A 22,872-nucleotide genomic window follows, 5' to 3' on the forward strand; every position below is an offset into this window, starting at 1 on the left:
TGATAATTTATTAATGACAATCATTCATACGCGAAACAGCCGGGACAAAATGCCAAACAGGTCGGGACGCCGGGACCAATGTGTGAAACCGGGACAATCCCGGTCAAACCAGGACGTATGGTAAGCCTACTTATCAGATCAAATTTTATTTATTAGATCGTTTTTCAAATTATATTATTTGAGCTCTTTTTAGTTGCGTTTGTAAGACTTGTGAGTAATATAATAATTATTGTTGATTCTTATAAAAAAGAAAAACAAAACTATTTTCGTTTTCGGATTCAATAGCCATATTCCGCGGGAAATGTATTTAAAAAAAACCATGACCCAAAACAGCTGTTCGAAAGTCGACAGCGCTGCGAACGGAGAAAACGCGAAACAGTCAACCAACAAAAATGAAAATCGATTTCTGTGTAGTGTGTAGTTACGAGTAAAATTACTGGACGAGTCATCTTTTCATGTCACTTCATGACTAACCAAACTAAACATTTACTGCACCGCAAAGAATCTTTATTTTATAAAACACTAATGCTTTCATCAAATATGTAATGTTTCGATTGAAATATTTATTCCGGTGGGTGTGCGACGCGTTACAAGACGGTTTATAATAATGGTTATAAAATAAGTGCTACACCGGGGGGCTAAGCAAATAAATTATTTAAAAATATATTAATTATCAGAAAATGAAATATTTTGATTTTACAGTCGCGTGAATTCACTAATTAATTTGTGTAATTATCAATAATTAAATTGACTATAAGAAGAAAATGGCATTCAACCCTGCATCCCTTTTAAAAGCTCCAAGCGCTCTGGAGCAGCTTTTAGAAGAAATCAACTTTCAACGCACCAAAGAGATGCGGCAATTGCTGAAAGATGGTAAATATATTTTATATTATATTTAAATTATTAATTGTTTATTTTTATGAATTACTTCGGTACATGCCTTCCTACCTACTTATTTATATTTTCGTGTATTCATGCTATTGAAGTGAATGGATAGATGGCGGTAACTTTTGACATTTAACTGTCACTTTTTATCCTATAAATAGGTCGGTGGGTATTTATGGTCAAATCAACGCCAAAGTTTTCTAAATCATTAAATTTAAAAAAAAAGTTACTAATCTATGGGGTACCGATACAAAAATGTAAATTTTCTTTATTAATGTAAGTACACGGAAATGAAACCCCTGTCATGTTTAAATAATATTTATCTCATCTTGGGAAACATTTTCGAAGGCCACTCAAAAGATTTTAATACCTAGGTATTTACACAACGAAGTAAGTAGGTACTTACTATAATTTGCTGCCCTTGCATTATCTGTTAGTAGGTACCTGGTTTCCCAATTTATGTCACTGCATGCATAGGAAAGCGTTGTAATATTTGTCTTTTCTACAGTTTGAATTGAGGCCATTAGTTTCAAAGTCTTAAACCTCCAAATTTACTTTTCTTGATTCGGTAAGTAGGTAATTTTCCAATGTATGAAGTTGATTGCAAAATCGTTTATAGGTATTCATCGACCTCCATTTTTTATATTTGACGACTAACTTTAAAGATGATTTTTTATTAATTGTAATGACGTTAACGAGTTTTCATTTCGATATTCGCTTTTTCTAATTGATTACTAATATGTGTGTAATAGAAAATATTCTATTTGCAGTCCTAAATTAATATGTTTGGTGGTTTTTGCGATTATCTCAAAATGGCGAAATATGGAGATGACTGACTTTGAAACAAACAGCGTCAATTATTGTTTCCTGATACTTACTATTTTTCCATCACTTGAGAAGTTGTATATTATTATATCAGTGGTGAAGGGTGGAGGTAAGCTGTGGAGATCTGACATAGATAGTGCACACTAAGCTTTGTCAGTCATACTTATTTGTTTTCATTGAACTAAGAATACAAATTAATTGCAGGTGGTGCTTATTAGTTTTTAAAATTCTATTAAACCTTGCCTAAACTAAATCATAATAGATATTAGATAGAAAATATTCGTTTATCTATAAAATATCTAAAATTATGCCATTATGCCATTATACCAGGGCTCGAAATGACCGGAGTGCCGTTCCTGTTCGTGAAATCCCCAAAATCATCACTCCGTCTCGTGGACACATTAATTTGACCGTCTGTGCTAGATATGCATATGAAAGAAAAATATAGCGCACTTATTTTTTTAAAATGCATATACAATTATTAAATAACTATGTTAATATTTTCATAAACTTATCGAGCGCTCGGGTTCATAAAATATTCCATTTCGCGCGCTGCATTATACCATACATATATTTAGATAATTTATAATATTCCTTCCTTCCAAATGTGCACTGCACGAGAGCAGCCAAATTTAAAAGGCAGAATTTGTAATATTTTGAAAACTAATAATTTAAAAAAATTACAGTTAATTGTAGGTATTTGAATTTTATTTAAATTTGAAAAACTTCTATTCATTGAAAATAAATGTTACCTGCTGCAGTTAATAATTAGGTAATGTCCAATAATTGTGTTTATTTAGAGAAAATTAATGAAAATAACTAACCTCTACTTTTTGACAAGAGCATAAACAACTGAAGATTGTAGACCGGGCAAAAGTCACACGTTTGAAAGAATTAAATTAACTATTACCAGCGAAGACGACTGATTATATCACATGTTTTTGGTATCTACTATAGAAACCTGCGTACTTTAGTTATCCTTTTATATTCAAGTAGGTATGTATTGTAAAATAACAAAATTTTACAAAACTTTTAAATTTAAAAATGTGGAAAGGGGGACCAAAGCGCTCGTAGATACAAAATATCTGAAACAATCCAACCATGGCCCCCCACATCTTGAAGCGGGCCCCCAGGGGCCTTATGTTAGAACTTGCGAGTCCAAGTCGCCCGGTTGACATGATGTCATATTACATCATTGTGACATACTACCGGAGTGATAATAGCATTCGAGAAATTAATGCTGCTCAAACACTGGCGTTATCCATTGTCCCCATACACAAATAGGTGTTTCAGCCGTGTGCGTTGGGCGGCTTGCCTCGACCGTGTATTGGCTTACGTCACAATTACGTCATGTCGTCGGGTGACTTAATGTCACAAGTTAGAACATAAGGCCCCAGGTGAGGATCTTTGGCGGGACTTCCTACCTATCGCTAAGGTTAACTTGTTGACCGCGGAGCATTTAATTACCACATTTAAAGAACATGCTAATTATATCAAATGGCCCAAACAATGAGGGCACAAACGGGTATGCCGTCCGCGTGGAAAGGATTAAAAGCAGTGTGTTGCTCCCAAGTAGCATTTTCCAAATGGTATTTGAGGTAAAATTAAGGGGTTATTTACTATTTAGAATATTTTTGTATTTATTTATTTGAATTATGGAATTATTGAGTCTTGACATAAAATAGTCGAAAAATTGCATTGCACAACCACATATTTTAATATGTTAACATTCATGTAGGAAAATAGTGCTGCGCCGCAGGAGACTGTTTTTTTACTATTAGTTAATTTGTGATATATGTTAATCTTACTTATCGTGTTAAACCGCCACGCTGGGCCCCCAAGCTAGGGTCTTGTCAGCCCCCCCCCCCTTTGTGGGATTAAAAAAATTCAACGGGTTCACCCTTCTATTCTTCCACATAATTTTTTCTTTTCAGTCACCTTTTGCTTATATTCAAATCTTTTGATTCTCCTCTTACCCTGTTTCGCTTTCCTTGAAGACCACACGAAGTTCTCTGGTCCACGATAAGCAGTCTGAAAAATTGCAGAATACGCCTTGCAACATATTGTCGACAGAGTCTCTGGATGACTGATTGTTTAGTTGTGCTCTGCTCTAAGATATTTAAAACATTCGGCACGACGCCACATGTCAATGGCAGTAATAATTACTTTGCTCTCTCTAGGATTCACGACCCAACACCATACAATGGAATACATAAATTTTTTAACAAGCCACTCGGAATATTGCAGAATAAAATTAATAATACATACTTACTATTAATTGTGTGGACCAGAACCAGCTTGTCCAACCCACAATTATTCAGTTCTAAGATAATTAGTGTTATCGATTCATTGAAAAAAAACTCAGTGTTTCAATATATTATAATTTATTATTACAAAATGTTTTTGGTTTTATATTCACTGTTTCTGACCATGTCCGATCCGAATAAGATTGTGAAGGTCGTATTAACAGATCTTGTTTTTTAGGAGAAATGGATGTCAGCCACTTGCTCAACCTATTAGGTTCATACTCTGACTCATACACAAATTAAAAAACAGTATGTGTACTTGCCAGACCCGGGATTCGAACCTCGGACCCACGACGCTAAAGCCAGTTAAAGTAACTGTTAACTGTCAAAAAATCTTCATGTCTCTCACAACATTTCACGATTGCCAGACTTGTCCGCCATTTGTATGTGGAATAGACAAATATGATACTCATAATGAATTATTTTATGTGATTGCAAGAAATGACTTTAGATGGCAGTTTCATAAATTTTTAGTGATGTCATATTTCAATCTGATAAAAAATTTATATTTAATAGCAATGAGATCTCTAACTCAGATTTTTTGTTTTTGTGGGTTGGACAAACTGGTTCTGATCCTCACAATTATTTGCATGGAATTGATGTTTTTATGAGTATGCTGAAACAGATGCAAAATAAATCATCTCATATTCAATATACCTAAATATTTTTTTCTATTATTTTATCTAATTCGGTTGTTACCTTAAGGCCTTTTCTCTGTACAAAAATTAGTTGCCACAAATAACCCCAGAGCCCTCCAATTCTTAACTGCGTTGTGTTATTTAATGATATATATATTTTTTAAATTCAACTGCAAAATGCTGAAATTGTATTTTATCACTATTTTCTGATTCAAATCAGTCAGTATAAAGACTTTTCTTTCTAATATGTAATCTTTGTAAAGGCCGACATAAAAAGGCTATTGTCAATGCCAAATGAATACTGTATCAATACATTTTTTTTGAATACAACATCATCCCCTAATTCTTTCATAGATATTAGTCCTGTTGTGTGATCGAAAAGATCTTAAGGTTGAAAAAAAAAACTATTACAATGGTATTTTTAACACATTTATTATTTTATTCAACAAAGGTTCAAAAAAAAATGGGGAATGTAAAAAAATGTGCACTCAGGCTGCACGGATTTGCCAAAGCAAAAGGTTTTTGATTTCATTTTGAACTATTCACCTTTCAAATTATTCATATTAATACAATAGACAAATTATAATTATTGATGTACAAAATGTAGAAAAATGGTCCATCATAGTTTTTTCTTTGTTTTGAACACATTTTGGTATCCACGTGTAATTTTTTCATAATGTATGTGTGAAGCCTTAGGATACCAATAGAGTTTGAGATGGATACAATAAGTTATCTGGAAATATTACAGATTAATGTATCGATGATCGACAGGAGATTCCGTAGGAGTATTAGTGTACTTTCAACAAAATTGAGTACGCCAAATAGTTCTATACGAAGAAGTAATATACGGTTGCGGATTTAGAATATATTATTTATAACAATACACATTTTACATAATGCACATTGAAGAAACATCACAGTTTCCTCCCAGGTTGCTAATTATAGATGACATCTTTTCAACACTTATTAACAAAATATATAGAGACAATATGGATAATTTTATTCAGGAGTCTGTTTTGCTAAGGCAGTATAAAGCTAGAAAAAACCTACCCCAAACTCTAAACGGGGTAGATTCATCTCAAGATATTTACCATATCGAAGGCACTTTTTCTTTTAAAATGTTTTACAATACAGTTGACATGGAGATAATTTTTCATACCTATTGTAAGATTAAAATACATGTCTTATAAAAAATATCAATTTTAAACATTGGCATTGAGAAAATAGTACACATTATTCGTTCATAACGACAACTTTTTTTTAGTCAAGAAAATTTCATAATAATAATATGGAATGATACTACATGTACAGAACACTTAATTCATTTTATGACAAGTTTTGATGAAAGCATTTACGTTTATATTTTGTATATTCTAGCAGAATCAATACTCGATGGTGACGACACATATTGAAAAATTGTTACAGGTGATTTAGCAGAATTTATAACCTGGGTACCTAATCGTTTATATAAAAAAATAACCTATGTCTATCACAGTCAAGATCTCTACTGAACTGCACAAACGATATAAATTTATTATTAACTATGAAATCTTTACGATGTGTTATTTCATTACGTTCTAGATTCGGGATTCGTCGTACTCCAAGGAACAACATACTGGACAGATTTGTTTGTGCGTCATTTCTTATTCCAAGACGAGCAGGCGATAGACTGCGACGACCTTCTTTTCTTTGTACGCAAGAAACACGTCAAAGGATCATCTAGATATCTCCCCAAATATGAGGTAACATCAATAATGTTTTTGTATATTTTCTAATTTATCAGTTCATTTAACGCGATTATAAAAATGTCCACGGCAAAATAAGGAATCACTTACAAAATTTAACACTATCGATTTTTATTTTACAAAATAATTAATATAGTAAATATAATTTGCCCGATTTAGAATTAAATGACTTCACTTAATTAGTAGAAAAATGACTTCTTCATTTATTTATCATTAATATAATGTTATACCTTATTCACACTGCAGACGGTCCTTATTTCATAATCATTGATTTGTAAGAGATACATTGCGGATTAAGGCAACATTCACAAGAGTAGATGGGTAAATAAATAATTTCTATGCTACATTTGGAGAAATAGTTCCTTTCAAATAAAACACCTAGGCCTGCTACATAAGTAAGAGTAAAATAATCGAGCCGAAATCTGAACAGGACAAATATAATTATGACTGCAATGAGAGCTGCACACGGCGTTTCGCAAACGCGCCATACATCAAGCGAAGCCAACGGGATCCATATTAAATAAACATAATTATTTGTAACCATCAAAGTGGCCCCCCGCTTTGTCCGATTTAATCAAATGGCGGAACTGTCTCTTTCATAGCAAAGCTGAATACGATTCGTGCCTTTTTAAAAGTTCTTAATATATATTAGATTACACTCGGACAACGAGCCGACGTTCACAGCCAAAAGAATTACCATCCCCGGGCACTCCCGCATCACTATAACAATCTAAATAAAGTCTGTCATTTGACCGTTGCACTGTTGCATGCGCAGACTTCTGTGGACGTGTTCCGGAAGGACTCCAAGAAGCTACCCATTGGGGACCCCGACATCGACTGGGAGGAGACGGTCTACCTCAACCTCATCATTCACCAGTTCGACTACACTCTCACCCTCGCCATCTGCACTCGCACCAGCCCCAAGGAGTTGCAGGTTCTCAAGAGGCATTCGCAAAAGGTGAGTGTCAATAGGGGGGCGTCACCGCGACGCGGGGCATAAAGTTTTGCACGCGAAAGCTTTTCGCAACGACGGCGACACTAGCTCAGCCGGTTGAACAATTTGGTCTTGGGCCATGGGAGCGGCCAGTTGTACTGTCGGGGGACCGGTCCCCGGACGTTTTTCTCGAAGTACTTGAATATCACATACCACCATTCTCTAGAGATCATGCCGGGGGCGGCACGCCGCAGCAGCCGGCCCGGCATGGTGTGGTAGGTCCAAAAGATCCTCGTAGTGATGTAGTAGGCGATGACCACATCTACCACGTAGTGCGCATGCGCCAATAGCAGCAAGAGGACACCTGCGAGTGCGGCAGCCGCCGCGGCCCAATGCAGTGCCTGTACCCGCCGCGGGCTGTACTCTGCGATGATGAGGTAGCTCAGCACCAAAATCATGGTGTGGCCGCTGTAGATTGAGTCGCCGCAGTACGTGTGCTTGCCGTTGATGCTAAGCCCAAAGCCTGACAGCAGGTAGGCCATGCGTTCCAGGATGAGCAGGGGCGTGGTGTGGTTGGCTTTGGGACTACAGTAGTAGGTGGTGCTGGACACGGGCAGCACCGTTACGTACATGGTGACCGAGCGGTACAGGTACAGCAAGCCCACAATGAGAAACATGCGGCGCGCCACAATGAAGCGGTGTTTGTGGAATACGATGACGGCCGTTGCCGTGCTCGATGATATCATGATGATAATCTCTGAAGCGTTGAGCGCCCACTCGATGGGGGCCACGTTGTCCAGAAAGATGTCAGGGAGCGGACCATACGTCTTCCGGTCAGGCAAACGCTCATGAACCAAAGACAGGGATAGCATGTTTATCGTTATGCACATGAACAGAAAAAGGAAGGAGAGGACTGTCTTCCATATCTCTTTGGGGAATCCGTCCTCGCGGCTCGCCGCCGGAATCTCTATCTGAAAGTCTCCGTTAGGCAGGTCAGGGTTCGACCCTGAAGGGTGGTCTTCTCGGTCAGGCCGGACGTCATCGGGCACCACGGCCGCCCGAGAGTCCTGCTTGGGACCGCGTCCCAAGAGGGGTTGGCGCTGCATGCGCTCCGCGGCGCTCGGCATTCCGCCGCCGTCCACAGGCCGGCGTGTTTCGGAATTTTGGCGTTCCTCGTCGTTCTTGTGAGTGGAGATCTTGCTTTTGGAATTGTTGTTCAAGTCGTTTCTCTTAAGAAGGGTGTTCTCGTTCTCATGATCGAGGTGAGCAGTGACGGGCGCGTCACCGGGTTCGGGTTGCGGTTCAGGCCGGGGGAGCACCCGGACAACGATCTTGTGCGGCTCGCCGGCGAGGTAAGTGCGCACAGACTGCACCAAGGGCTCAGCGAAGTTCGGGGGGTCCTTCGAGGGGAGAGCGTTCTCGCCGGACACTGTCATCCAACCGGACTGAACAGGGAAAGTGCCTGAAATGGAAAATAAAAACAATTCAGACAGCCGAAAAATCAAATAACATGGGCAGGCACAAATAGATTCTTTTGAATGTGAAATTTTGAAGTAGGATAAACTATTTTGACAAACCATTATAAAAATTATTTTATTTTTTACATTTCAAAACATCTGCTTTAAATTTCACTTAGAATGATATTTGAATATAATTTTCTTTAGTAAAAAGCTTCACAAGTGAATTCTGGCACCATTTAAAAAAAAGAGCCGTGTATTATATCAATGTAGAAGGCTGGAGGTAGGCCTGTGGAGGTCTGACATAAATAGTGCACACTAGTAAACTTTACAGTCATAGTTATTTATTTTCATTGAACTAAGAATACAATTTGCAGATGGTACCTACCTATTACTAGTTAGTTTTTAAAATTCAATTAAACCTATCTAAGTAAACCAAATACATAATAGATTAAAAAAAAAAATATTCTTATATGCATAGGTAACTATATAAAACATCTAAAATGATGTCATTAAGTAAATGATACTTAGGTACATAATTTTAGATATTTTATAGATAGAAGAATATTTTTTATCTATAAGGTTACCCTACCGAACCAACTGACAAAGTTTAGTGTGCACTATTTATGTCAGATCTCCCACAGCCTACCTCCACCCTTCGCTACTGATATATTATTATACCTATATCAGATTAAGTACCTAATACAGGATAATGATTTGCTTAAAGTTATTATTATCTTCACAGATAGTATTTGACATAACGAATTAAGTAGGCACTAATAAAGTAGGTACAATGTAAGGAATATTTGACCTGCTTTAATTCTATGGGCGGTGGACACAAAAACGTTATAATCCAAAGAGAAAAGCCATGACATGTACTAGAAAACCTAATTATTAGCGTTATTTACGTCATTTTTCAAACTACATAACCGAAAATCGTAACGGTACAAAAATAAACATCCAAAAATCTTCGCTTCTGTACGGTTTATTACTTATATTATTGTTGTCATGGTTACTACATAGTGCATAATTTCACGTAAAATAAAATGCATAGATAATAATATTTCAATTCACCCTCATTTTCCGGCCGCATGATAGGTATGTACCTCGTCAATATAAATCAAACACCACAAAATACATAGGTATCGTTTTATAAATATCTATCACACTCTTGACGATTTGACATACAGGTTTTTTAAACATTTTAACCAGTTGATTAAAAAAGAGAATATACATAGTACCTATTATTATTAAATTAATAAGTAATTTACTCATGTTTTCATTCCGAAGTGCGAGTGAAAGAACTCTTGGCGGTCGGCATTAATGTTATTCGAAAGCCTAATTGGCATCTGTCGGAGATTTGCAATTAAGAATATTTCACTTGGCTGTTTTCACTCTACTTTCACGCGAATAATATTAATAATAATAATATTTTATAGAATGACAAAACAGGAGCTGCACATGGTATTAATTATTTACTGATAATCGCGTTTCGGAAATGTTGTTGAACGCGCGAATTAAAATAGCTGACTGCAAGCGGCAGGTTTAAATTTAATTCGCCTCAATGTCGAAGGAAGCCTCACGTATTCACAATAATCGAATAAACCCACCTTGTAAGTAAATATTATTTTGAACACTAGCTGCGTACAGGTAACCTAGCGGTCAATGAAAGCTGCCTAGGGCAACAATAAAATAAACAATTTTCGTAACTGTAACACATAACTTTATCATCACGATAAAACTGTTTAAACATACATCTAATAGTTTGCTTTGTGGTAATGTAAAAAGTAGCGCAATTACGATGTAATTCGCGATTTGTTTTTATTGGCAACCACTTTCAATTAAATCGGGCGACTGCAATCAGCGATGTCTGCAATTTCAATTTGATGAGTGTACAATGAAATGAGCAACAGGAACAAACTTTTTGACAGTCTGACCTGACGTGAGGCACGCCACTCGTCACTCGCAGCCGCCGACTTGTTTACCGCACGCTGCCGCTACGAAAACTAACGCCATCTCTTGGCAGATGACGTTTTCTATAATGAAAATATTTTTCATAGGCCCGTCATATTGTACGAAAAAGTATTGATACTTGGTATCAGTATCGTATCAAAAGAAAACTATCGAAACTTTTTAATACTACAAAAATGCAATATTTTATTTAGAAAAAATAATCATGATATAATTATGTAATCTTAATTAGCCGTGCGGAATAACTACTTTTAAAGATACTTACGTACAAAAGTTTTGAAAATAGCTTTGGTTTAATTTTAATATCACTCCATTTTACGGTATATTATTTATTTCGTTATGCAATAAAAATAGTTCATAATGCTGTGGATTTATTATATACACTAGGCGGCTATCGACGGCTAAAGTGATAAATATTATGACTTTTATCATATTTGTGTATTGCTATTATAATAATTATAATAACAATACATAAATATGATAAATTATTATTGTTATAAGTTAACCGTCTAAACTAAACTGTCAAAACTGTCTAACTCGCTCTAAAAGTTAACACAGCCAAGAGAGGGGTAGTTAAACCAAAACACTTTTTGACAGTACTTAAAGTTAAAATTGTAACAATTAACCGCCTCGATATATAAATATGATAAGCCACCGTCGATAGCCGCCGTGTGTATAGAATAGCTTCGCTGATCACACTGAGGGGTTGGATGTTTTTAACAGTTTGAGCCACAACAACCGTCGACTTATTAACTTCATAATAGTGTATTATTTCTACATATTTTTATTGGGAAACAACGAACATAATAACATATAAAACAAAATACTTTATGTTTTCACATCTATATCCGGAGCTAAAATGTCGAAAAACTACGTTGAAAATAATCGCTAAAATATTCTAATACATCGCAATTACGATTCAGCATTTAAATATTTCAACCAGAGATAAAATAGCGCATGGTTAGATAGTGGCAAAAAATTATACATACTGATATCGTACATCGTATCGGTAGAAAAGTATCGAATATCGATGCACAAAGTCTACTTCAAACGGCCCTAATTAAGCACTAAGCAGGAAGCCAAGACAAAACAGATAAATGAGTCAGCTAAATAGAAAATGACTAGCTGCTTTCTTGGAATTTTGCCTATACATCCAGAATTTTGACATCTTATCGATTATTTTTTAATTTTATTTTGTTCATAATTCAATTATTAATTCATTCGCAGTGGGGCGGGACATTATTTTTTTCGCGAAGCATTTAATTTCAAATTGCGACTGGCACGCGGTATAATTATTATTATGACGACAATGGAAAGAATGAAAATTCCAACATGCTACAGCCATAATAATACAACTACAAAATGTGTATTTTATTATTAAACGCAGTCATATTATAGTGTTAAAAATTAATGCAAACTCTTGGTAATCACGAGAATCGGTAGGCAATTAATCTGTATGTGGGTACAATTATTATCAATAGACAATAATTAATTAAATTTTACCTACCTATTATATAGTTATACACATAGATAATAATATGAGAATAGCTATATCATAATACCATACACGATTTTATTGTTCAAAATAAGTACACAAATTTATTGTACCATTCATTACCCGCATGAATTATCAATATTATTGTGTTTAGATTTAGAATGTTTATGCATAGTTTTGTTCAATTGATTCAAATTACCAATTAGTGTAGTATCTAGTTATCTGAATCGTTATAGGTATATATATACAGCAAGCAAGTATTTAAAAGCAATATACATAATAGCAAACATAGCACAATTTAATTATTTAAATATTGATAATGCGTTTCCCGCAAATGGATTATATTTTTTCAAATTTATAACATAATATTATGGACCCAACAAAGAGGTTTTATCATTTGTTTATAATATTAGTGTAGGTACATACTGTAAAAACGATTCCGGAAATCAGTAGTTTAAAAATTGTAATTGGAAGTGGAAGTGAGTTTCCTTTTCACAACAATTATAATAAAACTACACTAAAAATGTAGGCATCGACCAACCCCGACCGATATCACAAAAATATCCATTTTTGTTGACATCAATTAATATAGGTATGATAAGCATACCGAAATCTTTAGTAGGAATGTAGATAAGATAACAGTTATTTTATTTTAGTCGATTCGGTGGGCTACTCTACTGATTTCCGTGCAACATTATTAACAATTAATTTATTTCTCGGTTGCAAACGCATAGTATAAAATAAATGGTTAACATCCGAATAGCCATTGTTTTTTTCTGATAGTCGAAAGAGACGTTTTAATGAAATTACAGACATTAATAATTTATTTTTATTTTAAGTAAGTACTTTATTATTTACATTGTTTTATATTGTCAGTAGGTATATATTTTTATTGAAACCTGAATTGTGGTTTAATGTCTTATTAATATTAGAAGAAATATGAGATTAAATAAGCAACCTGTTATTAAGTAGGTATATTAATTTATGTGTTTGTATATTTAATAATATTGCAACAGAAATGTACTACTGGTAAAATGGAATTATACATATCGAGAGTAAAATTTCATTACATAGGTCATAGGACAATTCAGTGTTGCCAACCGTACTATAATAATTATAGTACGGTTGGCAACACTATTGTCCTATGATCAATGTAATGAAATTTTACTCTATTATAGTACAATACTATAATTGTTAAACCGCGAAAAATGTAAAATACTATAATTTTAGGTAAATATACCTAAAATACTATAATTTTGAAGGATTCGAGACGAAAAATGTTCCTGTACTATAGTTTTTTCAGAAATACTATAATTTTTACCCTTTGGTACTATAATCAACATAGAAAAAGGTGGCAACACTGTAGGACATATTATACAATACCTAGGTATACACTACACACGACTACACAGCTAACCTAAGATATTCCACGATAGTCGACATAGCGAAATAAATATCCGTTTTTCAGAGGTTGAATTAGTGTCGTCCTTTCCAATAATTGTGCCTGCCCACAGAGTAGGTACCTACACATCTAATAAGAATGCCAACTGACTATACGTGCGGTGCTGAGGATAGAACTAATACAAGTGCATCGGCGACGAAAGTTAAATTGTGTAAATGAGATCTTTTTCTCAAATCGAAAAATGTAAATATTTCTACATGTTTATTAACGTTTTTAGTTTTTGAAGTCGAGCTAAAACATTCAAATTATGTACAGTTGCTATGAAAATAATAACGACAGTTTATCACAATGCCCTTCCATAGGATATCCTACGCTCAAATGTTGGTAATAAAATGGTTATATTTTTTCATACAAACTAGTAACATGTTCGAATCCTGTGTCATATATAAATATGTACCTATGTGACATGAAAACTACTCCTAACCTATTAATTCCCAATCGTATATTTTTATTACATAACCATATTAACTTTATATATTTAATGCCAATACTATATTTTTACACTCCCAAATACGTGTAGAGTCCTTCTGAACTAACCCATACATGTATGTTGTAAAAATAGATTCCGTATCAACGATATTTTAATCATATTCAAAAACATTGACTCCATGTCCAATGTAAATTCGATCAGATGATTTTAAATGAAAAGATAATATTATTTGTATCAGCTTAATACTAGTAGTAGGTAAATAGGTGACAAAATATATGTTTACTTTATTGAATCCACTAATATTATGCTTATTTAGTGCAATATCACTTCTTTATTCGATCGAAGTCGAATAATAATTCCAAAATGAAACACTATGAATATATTAATTCGAACACAGACATAATATTATGTACCTAACTCTTGGTTTACTTTATTTTATTGTAGGCATTCCATGAAGGTTTAATAATAAACGCAATATTTAAAATTGTTTACTACATATACGTACTTACACGTACTAATGTTTTACATTGTGGCTAACGTTAATTTGATCAGAAGGAAGACTATTCGGACGGGATTATTTTAATGTTTAGTACATGCTTTCCCCGTTGCAGCGTTCCTCTACGCTTGTTTTCATTGAACACATCGGTAGAAAATAAAATTACAATCGTACAAAACTTCGCACCGTAAACGTCTCCATTGTTTTTCCGAGTTTCCGAGCCTATTATGTTTTTTTCTTGTTTGCAATCGTGCTGCCTGCCAATGTACGAGGGTGGGTCAATAATTCCTTAGAAAAAAGCATTAAAACAGTTTTTATTTTTGTATTTTTTTTTTTATTTCTCAACATAATCTCCTTGGAGCTCAATACACTTGGTTAGACGTTTCTCAATTTTTTTTAAACCGTCAGAAAAATAAGTTTTCGGAAGGTCCTCAAAATAAGCATTTGTCCGATCGATGACTTCTTCATTTGAAAAAAACGTTGTCCACTTAGCCATTTTTTTAAGTTTGGGAAAAGGAAAAAGTCACTGGGGGCTAAATCTGACGAATACGGTGGATGGTCGACCAATTCGAACTTCAATTCTTCAATTTTAGCCATTGATCGTAAACATGTGTGAACACGGGCATTGTCCTGATGAAAGAGGATTTTTTTCCTGTTTAAATGAGGCCATTTTTCTTCAATTTCGTTTTTTAGCTGGTCCAATAAAGATGCATAATAATCCCCTGTTATTGTTTTTCCTTTTTCCAAATAGTCAACGAAAATAATTTCACGTGCATCCCAAAATACAGTAGCCATAACCTTACCAGCTGATTTTACGGTTTTCGCCTTCTTTGGACATGGTTTGTCTTCGCAATCCACTGCTTTGACTGTTCTTTCGTCTCGGGAGTATAGTGGTGTATCCATGTTTCATCTACAGTCACAAAGCGACGAAAAAATTCATCCGGATTGCGTTGCGTGAGCGACAACAGGGCTTTAGAGGCCACCACCCTATTGCGTTTATTGTCGACTGTGAGCAAACGCGGCACCCATCTTGCAGAAATTTTTTTCATGCCCAATTTGTCATGTAAAATAGAAATGACGCTACCTTTTGAGATCCCTGTAACCTCAATTATCTCACTCAACTTTAATCTTCGGTCACTTAACACCATATCGTGGATTTTATTGATCATTTCTGGTGTAGTCACCTCTACAGGACGTCCTGAGCGTGGTTCATCCTTTGTTGATGTACGACCACGTTTAAATTCATTTAACCAGTTATAAATAGTTGCAAGTGAAGGAGCAGATATGCCGTGAACTAAATCCAACTCATTTTTTATTTCCTTTGCTGTTAACCCTTTAATATTAAAATGTTTAATAACAGCTCTAAACTCAATTTTCTCCATTTTCCATTTTTCCATTTTCCACAAGCAATTTTTTTTTTTAAATGTACGAAAAACACACAACAACCCGACCAATCTGATTGAAACTTCGCAGCATACTGAATCGGTAGTGCCGCTGCATGAAAACAAACCGCTTACAGTACTAGTCGCGCCACTTGTCGGCTTTTCTAAGGACTTATTGACCCACCCTCGTACAACGTAGCATTCAGGGGCGGATTCGTCCGACAGGGGGACACTGGAAGAAGTCCCGGTAAGCCGAAAACTCCCTAATACGAAATCGTTATTGCTAATCGTGAACTACACTAGATAGGATCTATTATGATATCACATGCTTAATTAGTTTAAAACTGTTTAATGAGATCGTATGCAATAATTTCGTGGCTCTATGTATTACAGTTTTATCGCCCTCCCAAGTCATTCAATATTCGACAATAGGATTCATTTGTTTTCAAGTAATTTTGAAAAAAAAATATCAGAATATAAAATTTTTACGTTGGACTGATTTACTAGAAAGTTTAGAGCACTAATATGTACGTAGTTTCAATGTATTAATAAACAAACGACGAACGCATGTGTGCGAAGTCATATTTATTCTTAGTAAAATCATCTCCGCATTGCAAATAATATTTGAAGCAAATAAAATAAACATTATACTATTGGCTAACTGAGTACATACGAACTAATGGTTTTATTGCAAACATTGGTGATCTAAACCGGTTTTGAATGACGTACCTGCCACCACGATGGAAGTAAGGCATATTTTGATTGTCATTTTTTAGTCGTTGGTTCTATTTTTCATAGATTATTTTACATTATGGGCTCCATAAAAGCCCATAATCTAATAATAATAAATTTCACATGGCTGATAATTATAACGCGATAAGAAATATCCAGATGTGCCTAGGCAATTAATATTTATTTATTAACATGGGGTGAATATATTATAATTGTTGAATAAGTACACAATATTTAGGGATGTGAAAAACTATCGATATGTAAATTATCTTTCAATACGGTACCAGTAGTTAGAGGTTAGACTGGAGATACTTTATTTCAATTCGATTTCAATATATTAAGTAGTACCTATCGTACTTCTTTTGTTAAAAATATCTAGTTTTACGCTAATGTAAATACAATTTATTATTATTATTATATGTTTTTATACAAGATATCTTCTTATAGCAGTAGGTACGTATTCAAGACGTATATATCGATAGGTTAGTCGCTAAGGGACATATTATATAATATATATACACCTGTCGTTGGTGCACATAAATAATGTATGTTTTGAGAAAATCGATTTATAATTAAAGGCGAAATGGATATATTAAGTTCACTATCTTCATAAATACTTATTTGGAGGTATGGTATCTTGAAATGTGGACATACGATATCTGTTCATTGACACATCGATAGATAATATCGTTAAATAATTCAGTCCATCATTGTGAAGAATCGTTATAAAATGTTATTATTGTCTGAATGTACATATAATTAATGAGTTACAACACAACATCATATTAATATATAATTATAGTGCACTAGAAGCGAACGAGGAAGCTACACGCAACACTGGAAACCATGTGTTATGTAGTAGTATTAATTTTACACGAATACGCGTGAATGTAGTGAACTTCTAAAATGTCACTCAACATTGGGACACTTGTACACTGTGTGTCCATGTTTAATACATAATATGAACCAACCTGAGCTTTGACAGGATCACTTTAACAATAAAAGCAACACATTGTTTCGGTATATTTTAAATTATTGAATTACATTCCTAATTGGCTACACAACAGACGACGCATGTATAATAAATGGTCCATAAAATTGAGAAAGTCAAACAAAAGTATTGATACTTTGAAATGTCAATACATTTTCCTTCGATATACATCCCTACCTACAAATTTGTTTGTTTATACTCCTGTCAATGCTATGGTCGGTTATTTTTACGACACAGGGATCCCAGATCCGTATTGTAGAGGCACGAAAACACGTACCTACCTAATACCGTGTACGTAGAGAGAAAAGTTATACACTTGTTTTCATTGGTAGTTGCGCTAACGACAACTTCATTTTTTACTACATTTTCCGAGATTCAATGAATGAGTCGAGTCGAGTTGCCGTATTTATGATGTTGTCAACTTGTGTGTGTATGTAGTCTTTAACTTTGCACTAAGTACAAGTACAACTATATAGTATGTATGTATATACCAATCGATTGTTGTTTGGCGCAAGTTGCAGGTGCTTTTGCATTTTCGCGATGTTATTTAAAAAAACAACGCACATGAATACAATGGGTGATTCAGCTTGTTTTGCATTCGAAAAAAAATACTGACCAATAATTACGTCTAGGTACGAATAATAAAAAAAAAATTCACTACACACAATGGACACAGTAACTGGATATCAAAAAACAATTATGTACGTATCTAGGTATTGTTGAATTCGCGAGCGACGCACTTGCTGTAATAAATCTGACGAAACGAAATGATATTTTTATTATACACAATAAAAATGTATTAAAAACTATCATAAACTAATTATCATATCAGTGTAGGCTGTTAATATTTTAATAAAAAAGTTATTTTAATTTCGTTAAAAATAATTAAGTCAATACGTTATGATAACGACTGTAATTTTCCTTTGTTTGATAGTAAAACCGTTGTCGTACTTACTGTTTTATTTTTTTTATTTTAATAAGTTTTACTATAAACTACGTTTGATTCGAAGTCACTTTCATCGTAGTTTTATTGTTTCATTTCGCACAAACACACAACTCAAACGTCACACACACACCAAACAACTGGTCTATTTCAATAAATAGAATAGGAACTTTTCAATGATTCTTATTTACCCTGTCGACTTTACGTACATTTCACACAGCCTTTTGTAAATCTATGCACAGAAGTTCTTCAGATGATGGCTTTGCGTTTTTTTACGTCACTTGACTTGTTACCACTCCGAACGATTGACTGGGAAAATTCACATAGGTATCCACAGCAACAGACGAACAGAGACTGGCGATAGAATATTTTCGTTCGTCTCAGCTCGCCTGCTATGTGGTCACGGACCGGTATTTGTTCGGTACACGTGCACTCGTAGTATATATTATATTCTAATTTTCACAAAAATAATACACTACCGACAGTGAAATAATACATTAGTATTAGAACACAACACATAAGCAACTTAACTGTCAGAAAAAAGTGATTGATTTTCTCAAAATAAAAAAAAATCTAGAAACCTGAAGTTCGAAAAATAAGACAAAATTATGAACACGGTTTTCACGAGGAACTAATTAAAATAGAAAAATGGTTATTGCTAAGCTAAAAGATACAAAATACTGGCTATACCTATAATGTAAATTATAATATATAATATTTTCAATCAAACGCTGTGTACCTAATCCTACTTTTTATGAAAAATTAAAAGCTGTTTGCGATGTAAAAAAAAACGCTAGATTTAGAGCTTCGTGTCAGATGCGTATTTTTCAGGATAGTTCTTCTTCGTCAGCATCTGCCTTTGTCCAGTTCTGTCCAGAGCCACTTCCCTCCAGTTTAGGACGCCCAATGTCTTTAAATCCAACTTGACAATATCATTCCATTTTGTACACGGTCGACAAGTTTTCGTTTGCATTTAGATTTAAATCATCCGTGGCTCATCCATTTTGTGTACATGGCCCAACCATCTAAGGCGGCACAATTTGATAGACGGTACAGCTCGTAATTGCATCTTCGTCTCCACCTCAACTGAGTGTCATTGATGGGTCCGAAAATACCACGCAGTACACTCCACTCAAATGAGCCCAACACAATTGTGAATAATCACTAAATTATTTTTTTAAGTTACCAGGTCATGGAAAAACACTAGGTATAATATTTATTATATTATCCTTCTGTCCCTTCTGCAGTTAGGAATGTTATATTTTCATATATTATGCATTTCCAAGAAAATTTGGTCTAAATATATTATCAGAAAACTCATTTGCCGCGAATTTTACTGCTCGTCGACTATGCGCTTGTAAGTTGTAAATCTCATGTGATTTTGGTTAGAAATTGGCAAAGAGGATAAATCCCAAACACTGCAACATGCAACATTCGCACGCGCGGGCCAAATCGTTTTATTTCCGAACAAAACAAACAAAATTATATAAACACATATGCAAGCCATCTCTATTTTGTGTTTGCTCGGAAAATTAACGAGTTCATCCCGAGATATCTGCGGGCACGTTCACACACCCACATTTAAATCATTGCAAATAAAAGCCTCGTTGGAAAATGATTTTCTTACATTAGCGGCTGGCATTCAACAGTTTTTCCATTATATCATATGACCTTCAACGTATGTATCTTGATAATATACTGTATAATAATGTAATTTATTATACATACAAATACGACAATCTGCTATGTATGTTATGTTAGTTAAAAGAAAACACAATATTATGTAACAACTCTGCGAAATAATTAAAATTACGTACATATCGTGCTTTATTATAATTTCTAATTTATTCAACATTCTTCCACCCAGAGTTGACAGTTAACACTAAGTATTTTATGTTTAAGTATTCGTTAAAATAAAATAAAATATTACATACCTACCTACATTATTTATAATATTATTTCACGTAATATAATGATGATCAGTGAATATACACTAGGCGGCTATCGACGATAGTTTATCATATTTATCTATTGAGGGGTTAATTGTAACAATAAGTTAACCGTCTAAACTGTCAAAAGTGCTATGTTTTAATTTAACTTTTAGAGCGACAGTTTAGACGGCTAACTTATTGTAACAATTATAATATCTCAATACATAAATATGATAAAGTGATAATATGACTTATTACTTTAGCCGTCGATAGCCGCCTTGTGTATGGAATAGACCCATAGGACCATGCCTGGACTTACATTTTAAGGGGCGCTGGGCTAATACGTATCTAAACCCAATTTGATTGACCCAAAATGATCATCTTCATCACGAAGTGACTTATTGTTTCATTAGAATCTTTTTTTTTAAATTTCTGAATTAAATTTATTTAATGGTGGTTTTATTCGTTACAGTTTGTAGTTTGTAGTGAAACAATCTCAAAGCATTTTAAACGTTTGGAAAGGTACTTCTGATAGGCCTCCATCTCCCATAGTTGGCACATTTGGGCAATTTTTGACTTATCCTTGAATAATCGATTCATAAAATTGTACCAATTCAATACAATTTAATATTTATAACTAGATCCTCAGGTTTGCAATCTCCCTATATGTAACTACGTCCACGACAGTGCGGCGTCCAATTATTGTCCTGGCGTCCAGTTGTCCCATTCCCAATTTTTGAGTAAGTATTATATTATATCAATACTCGACAACTCCATAATTTATGTGGATGTATTAAAAAATACAAATAATCGCTAAATTTTACCACGAAAATCATTTGGGAAACGATGATGTATCACACTGCCTTTAACCTTGGTGATAGGTAGGGGGCTCGCTTCAGGATGTGGGGGCCATGGGGTAGGTAGTTATATTTTTAATATATCTTACTATTTGAGGGAAACATGTGTCGTAAATTACCTACATGTTTCGTTTGCAAGGTAAATTGCTGTGTTACTTTTACATATGTTGATAAGAATGACAAGCAAATAGCATTCACCTGATACCAAACTACAGTTATATAATTACTTTATTTCGTGACTACATGATCGTGTTGTAAAAATTTATGTAAACAGTCAAATTGATATATCAATAATTATTATCTTGTACAAAATAGTAGCAAATTTTACTGTAGGTGATTCAACTTTTCAATTTTAGAAAACGAACTCACGTCTAGCCTGGAATGAAAAAAAAAATATATTTTTAAATTGTCCTGGCCAACTACGTCGCTGTGTTTGTTGAGAAAGCTTGCCAAAAAAGTTATTGACTTGTAAATATCTATTGCTCCCCTTTCATTTAAAGATAGACTGCGCCAGACAAATAAATATATAAATAAATACTAATATTAAAATAGATTTTTGTTTTCCGACATCCGTACGGAACGCTGCCCACCAACTCGACGTAGAAACTTGTAAATATATTTACATAGAATAACAAAATGTTATTATTGAATGTATCATATCTGTCAGTTATTTTATATCTATAGTAAGTACATAGCTGTGGCGAAGGGTGGAGCTAGGCTGTTAAGATCAGCCATAAATAGTGCTAAACACTAAATCAGTCATACGTATTTGTTTTCATTGAAATAAGACTACAGTTTACAGACGGTGTTGGTTAGTTTTTATAATTCATTTAAACCCTGCGAAACCAAGCCATAATAAAGAATAGTCAAGAAACACTCGTATATCGATAAAATATCTATAGCTATGCAATTAAATCATACATAACTTTGAATATTTTATAGATAGAATAATATTTTTTATCTATTAGGTATCTACAGTTTGATTTATGCAGGGTTTAATGAATTTAAAAAAAAATGAACCAACAAAATGTGTAATAATATGTATTCTTAATCCAACTAAAACAAATAAGTATGAATAAAAAAGTGTGCACAATTCGGTCGTATCGCCCAAAGTATACCAAAACTATTGTGGTTTGGTTTAGGCAGAGTTTAATTGATTTTTAAAAACTAACCAACACCATCTGTAAATTGTAGTCCTAGTTCAATAAAAATCAGTACGTATGACTAACAGAGTTAAATGTGCACTATTTATGGCGGATTTTAACAGCCTACTTTCGCCCTTAGCTATTGGTTCATAGTAGTACATATATCACTGGTTTCATATGAACAAAATGACGATTTGAAAAATCATTAAAATGACAATCATTATTAAATTTTATCACTGGAGAATAA

General features: G+C 34.1%; 2 protein-coding genes across 8 annotated transcripts in view; one reads left to right on the plus strand and one right to left on the minus strand.

Annotated features, from left to right (window-relative positions):
• The first annotated feature begins 375 nt into the window (after positions 1-375).
• Positions 376-22,872, plus strand: part of LOC147064197 (uncharacterized protein KIAA0930 homolog) — a 64,777-nt gene continuing 42,280 nt past the window's right edge. Inside the window, exons 1-3 of one of the 2 annotated variants that reach the window (XM_085959251.1) lie at positions 376-873; positions 6,236-6,396; positions 7,175-7,357. In XM_085959251.1, coding sequence (XP_085815377.1) covers positions 765-873; positions 6,236-6,396; positions 7,175-7,357 — 453 coding nt within the window. In that variant the 5' untranslated portion in view covers positions 376-764. The remainder of the gene's footprint in view (positions 874-6,235; positions 6,397-7,174; positions 7,358-22,872) is intronic. The other variant, XM_085959253.1, reaches the window with a different exon arrangement.
• The window catches only part of LOC147064198 (phosphatidylcholine:ceramide cholinephosphotransferase 2-like), a 236,505-nt gene continuing 218,710 nt past the window's right edge, over positions 5,078-22,872 (minus strand). For 3 of the 6 annotated variants that reach the window (XM_085959260.1, XM_085959258.1, XM_085959259.1), the window contains one exon: positions 7,356-8,795. In XM_085959260.1, the coding sequence (XP_085815386.1) occupies positions 7,438-8,795 (1,358 nt within the window). In that variant the 3' untranslated portion in view covers positions 7,356-7,437. Of the gene's footprint in view, positions 8,796-10,061; positions 10,081-18,883; positions 19,049-22,872 lie in introns of those variants that run through there. The other 3 variants (XM_085959262.1, XM_085959263.1, XM_085959261.1) reach the window with 3 other exon arrangements.

Source organism: Rhyacophila brunnea, unplaced genomic scaffold (assembly GCF_057557595.1).
Source record: "Rhyacophila brunnea isolate RB1 unplaced genomic scaffold, BYU_Rbru_1.0 scaffold_8, whole genome shotgun sequence".
Classification (NCBI taxonomy): domain Eukaryota; kingdom Metazoa; phylum Arthropoda; class Insecta; order Trichoptera; family Rhyacophilidae; genus Rhyacophila; species Rhyacophila brunnea.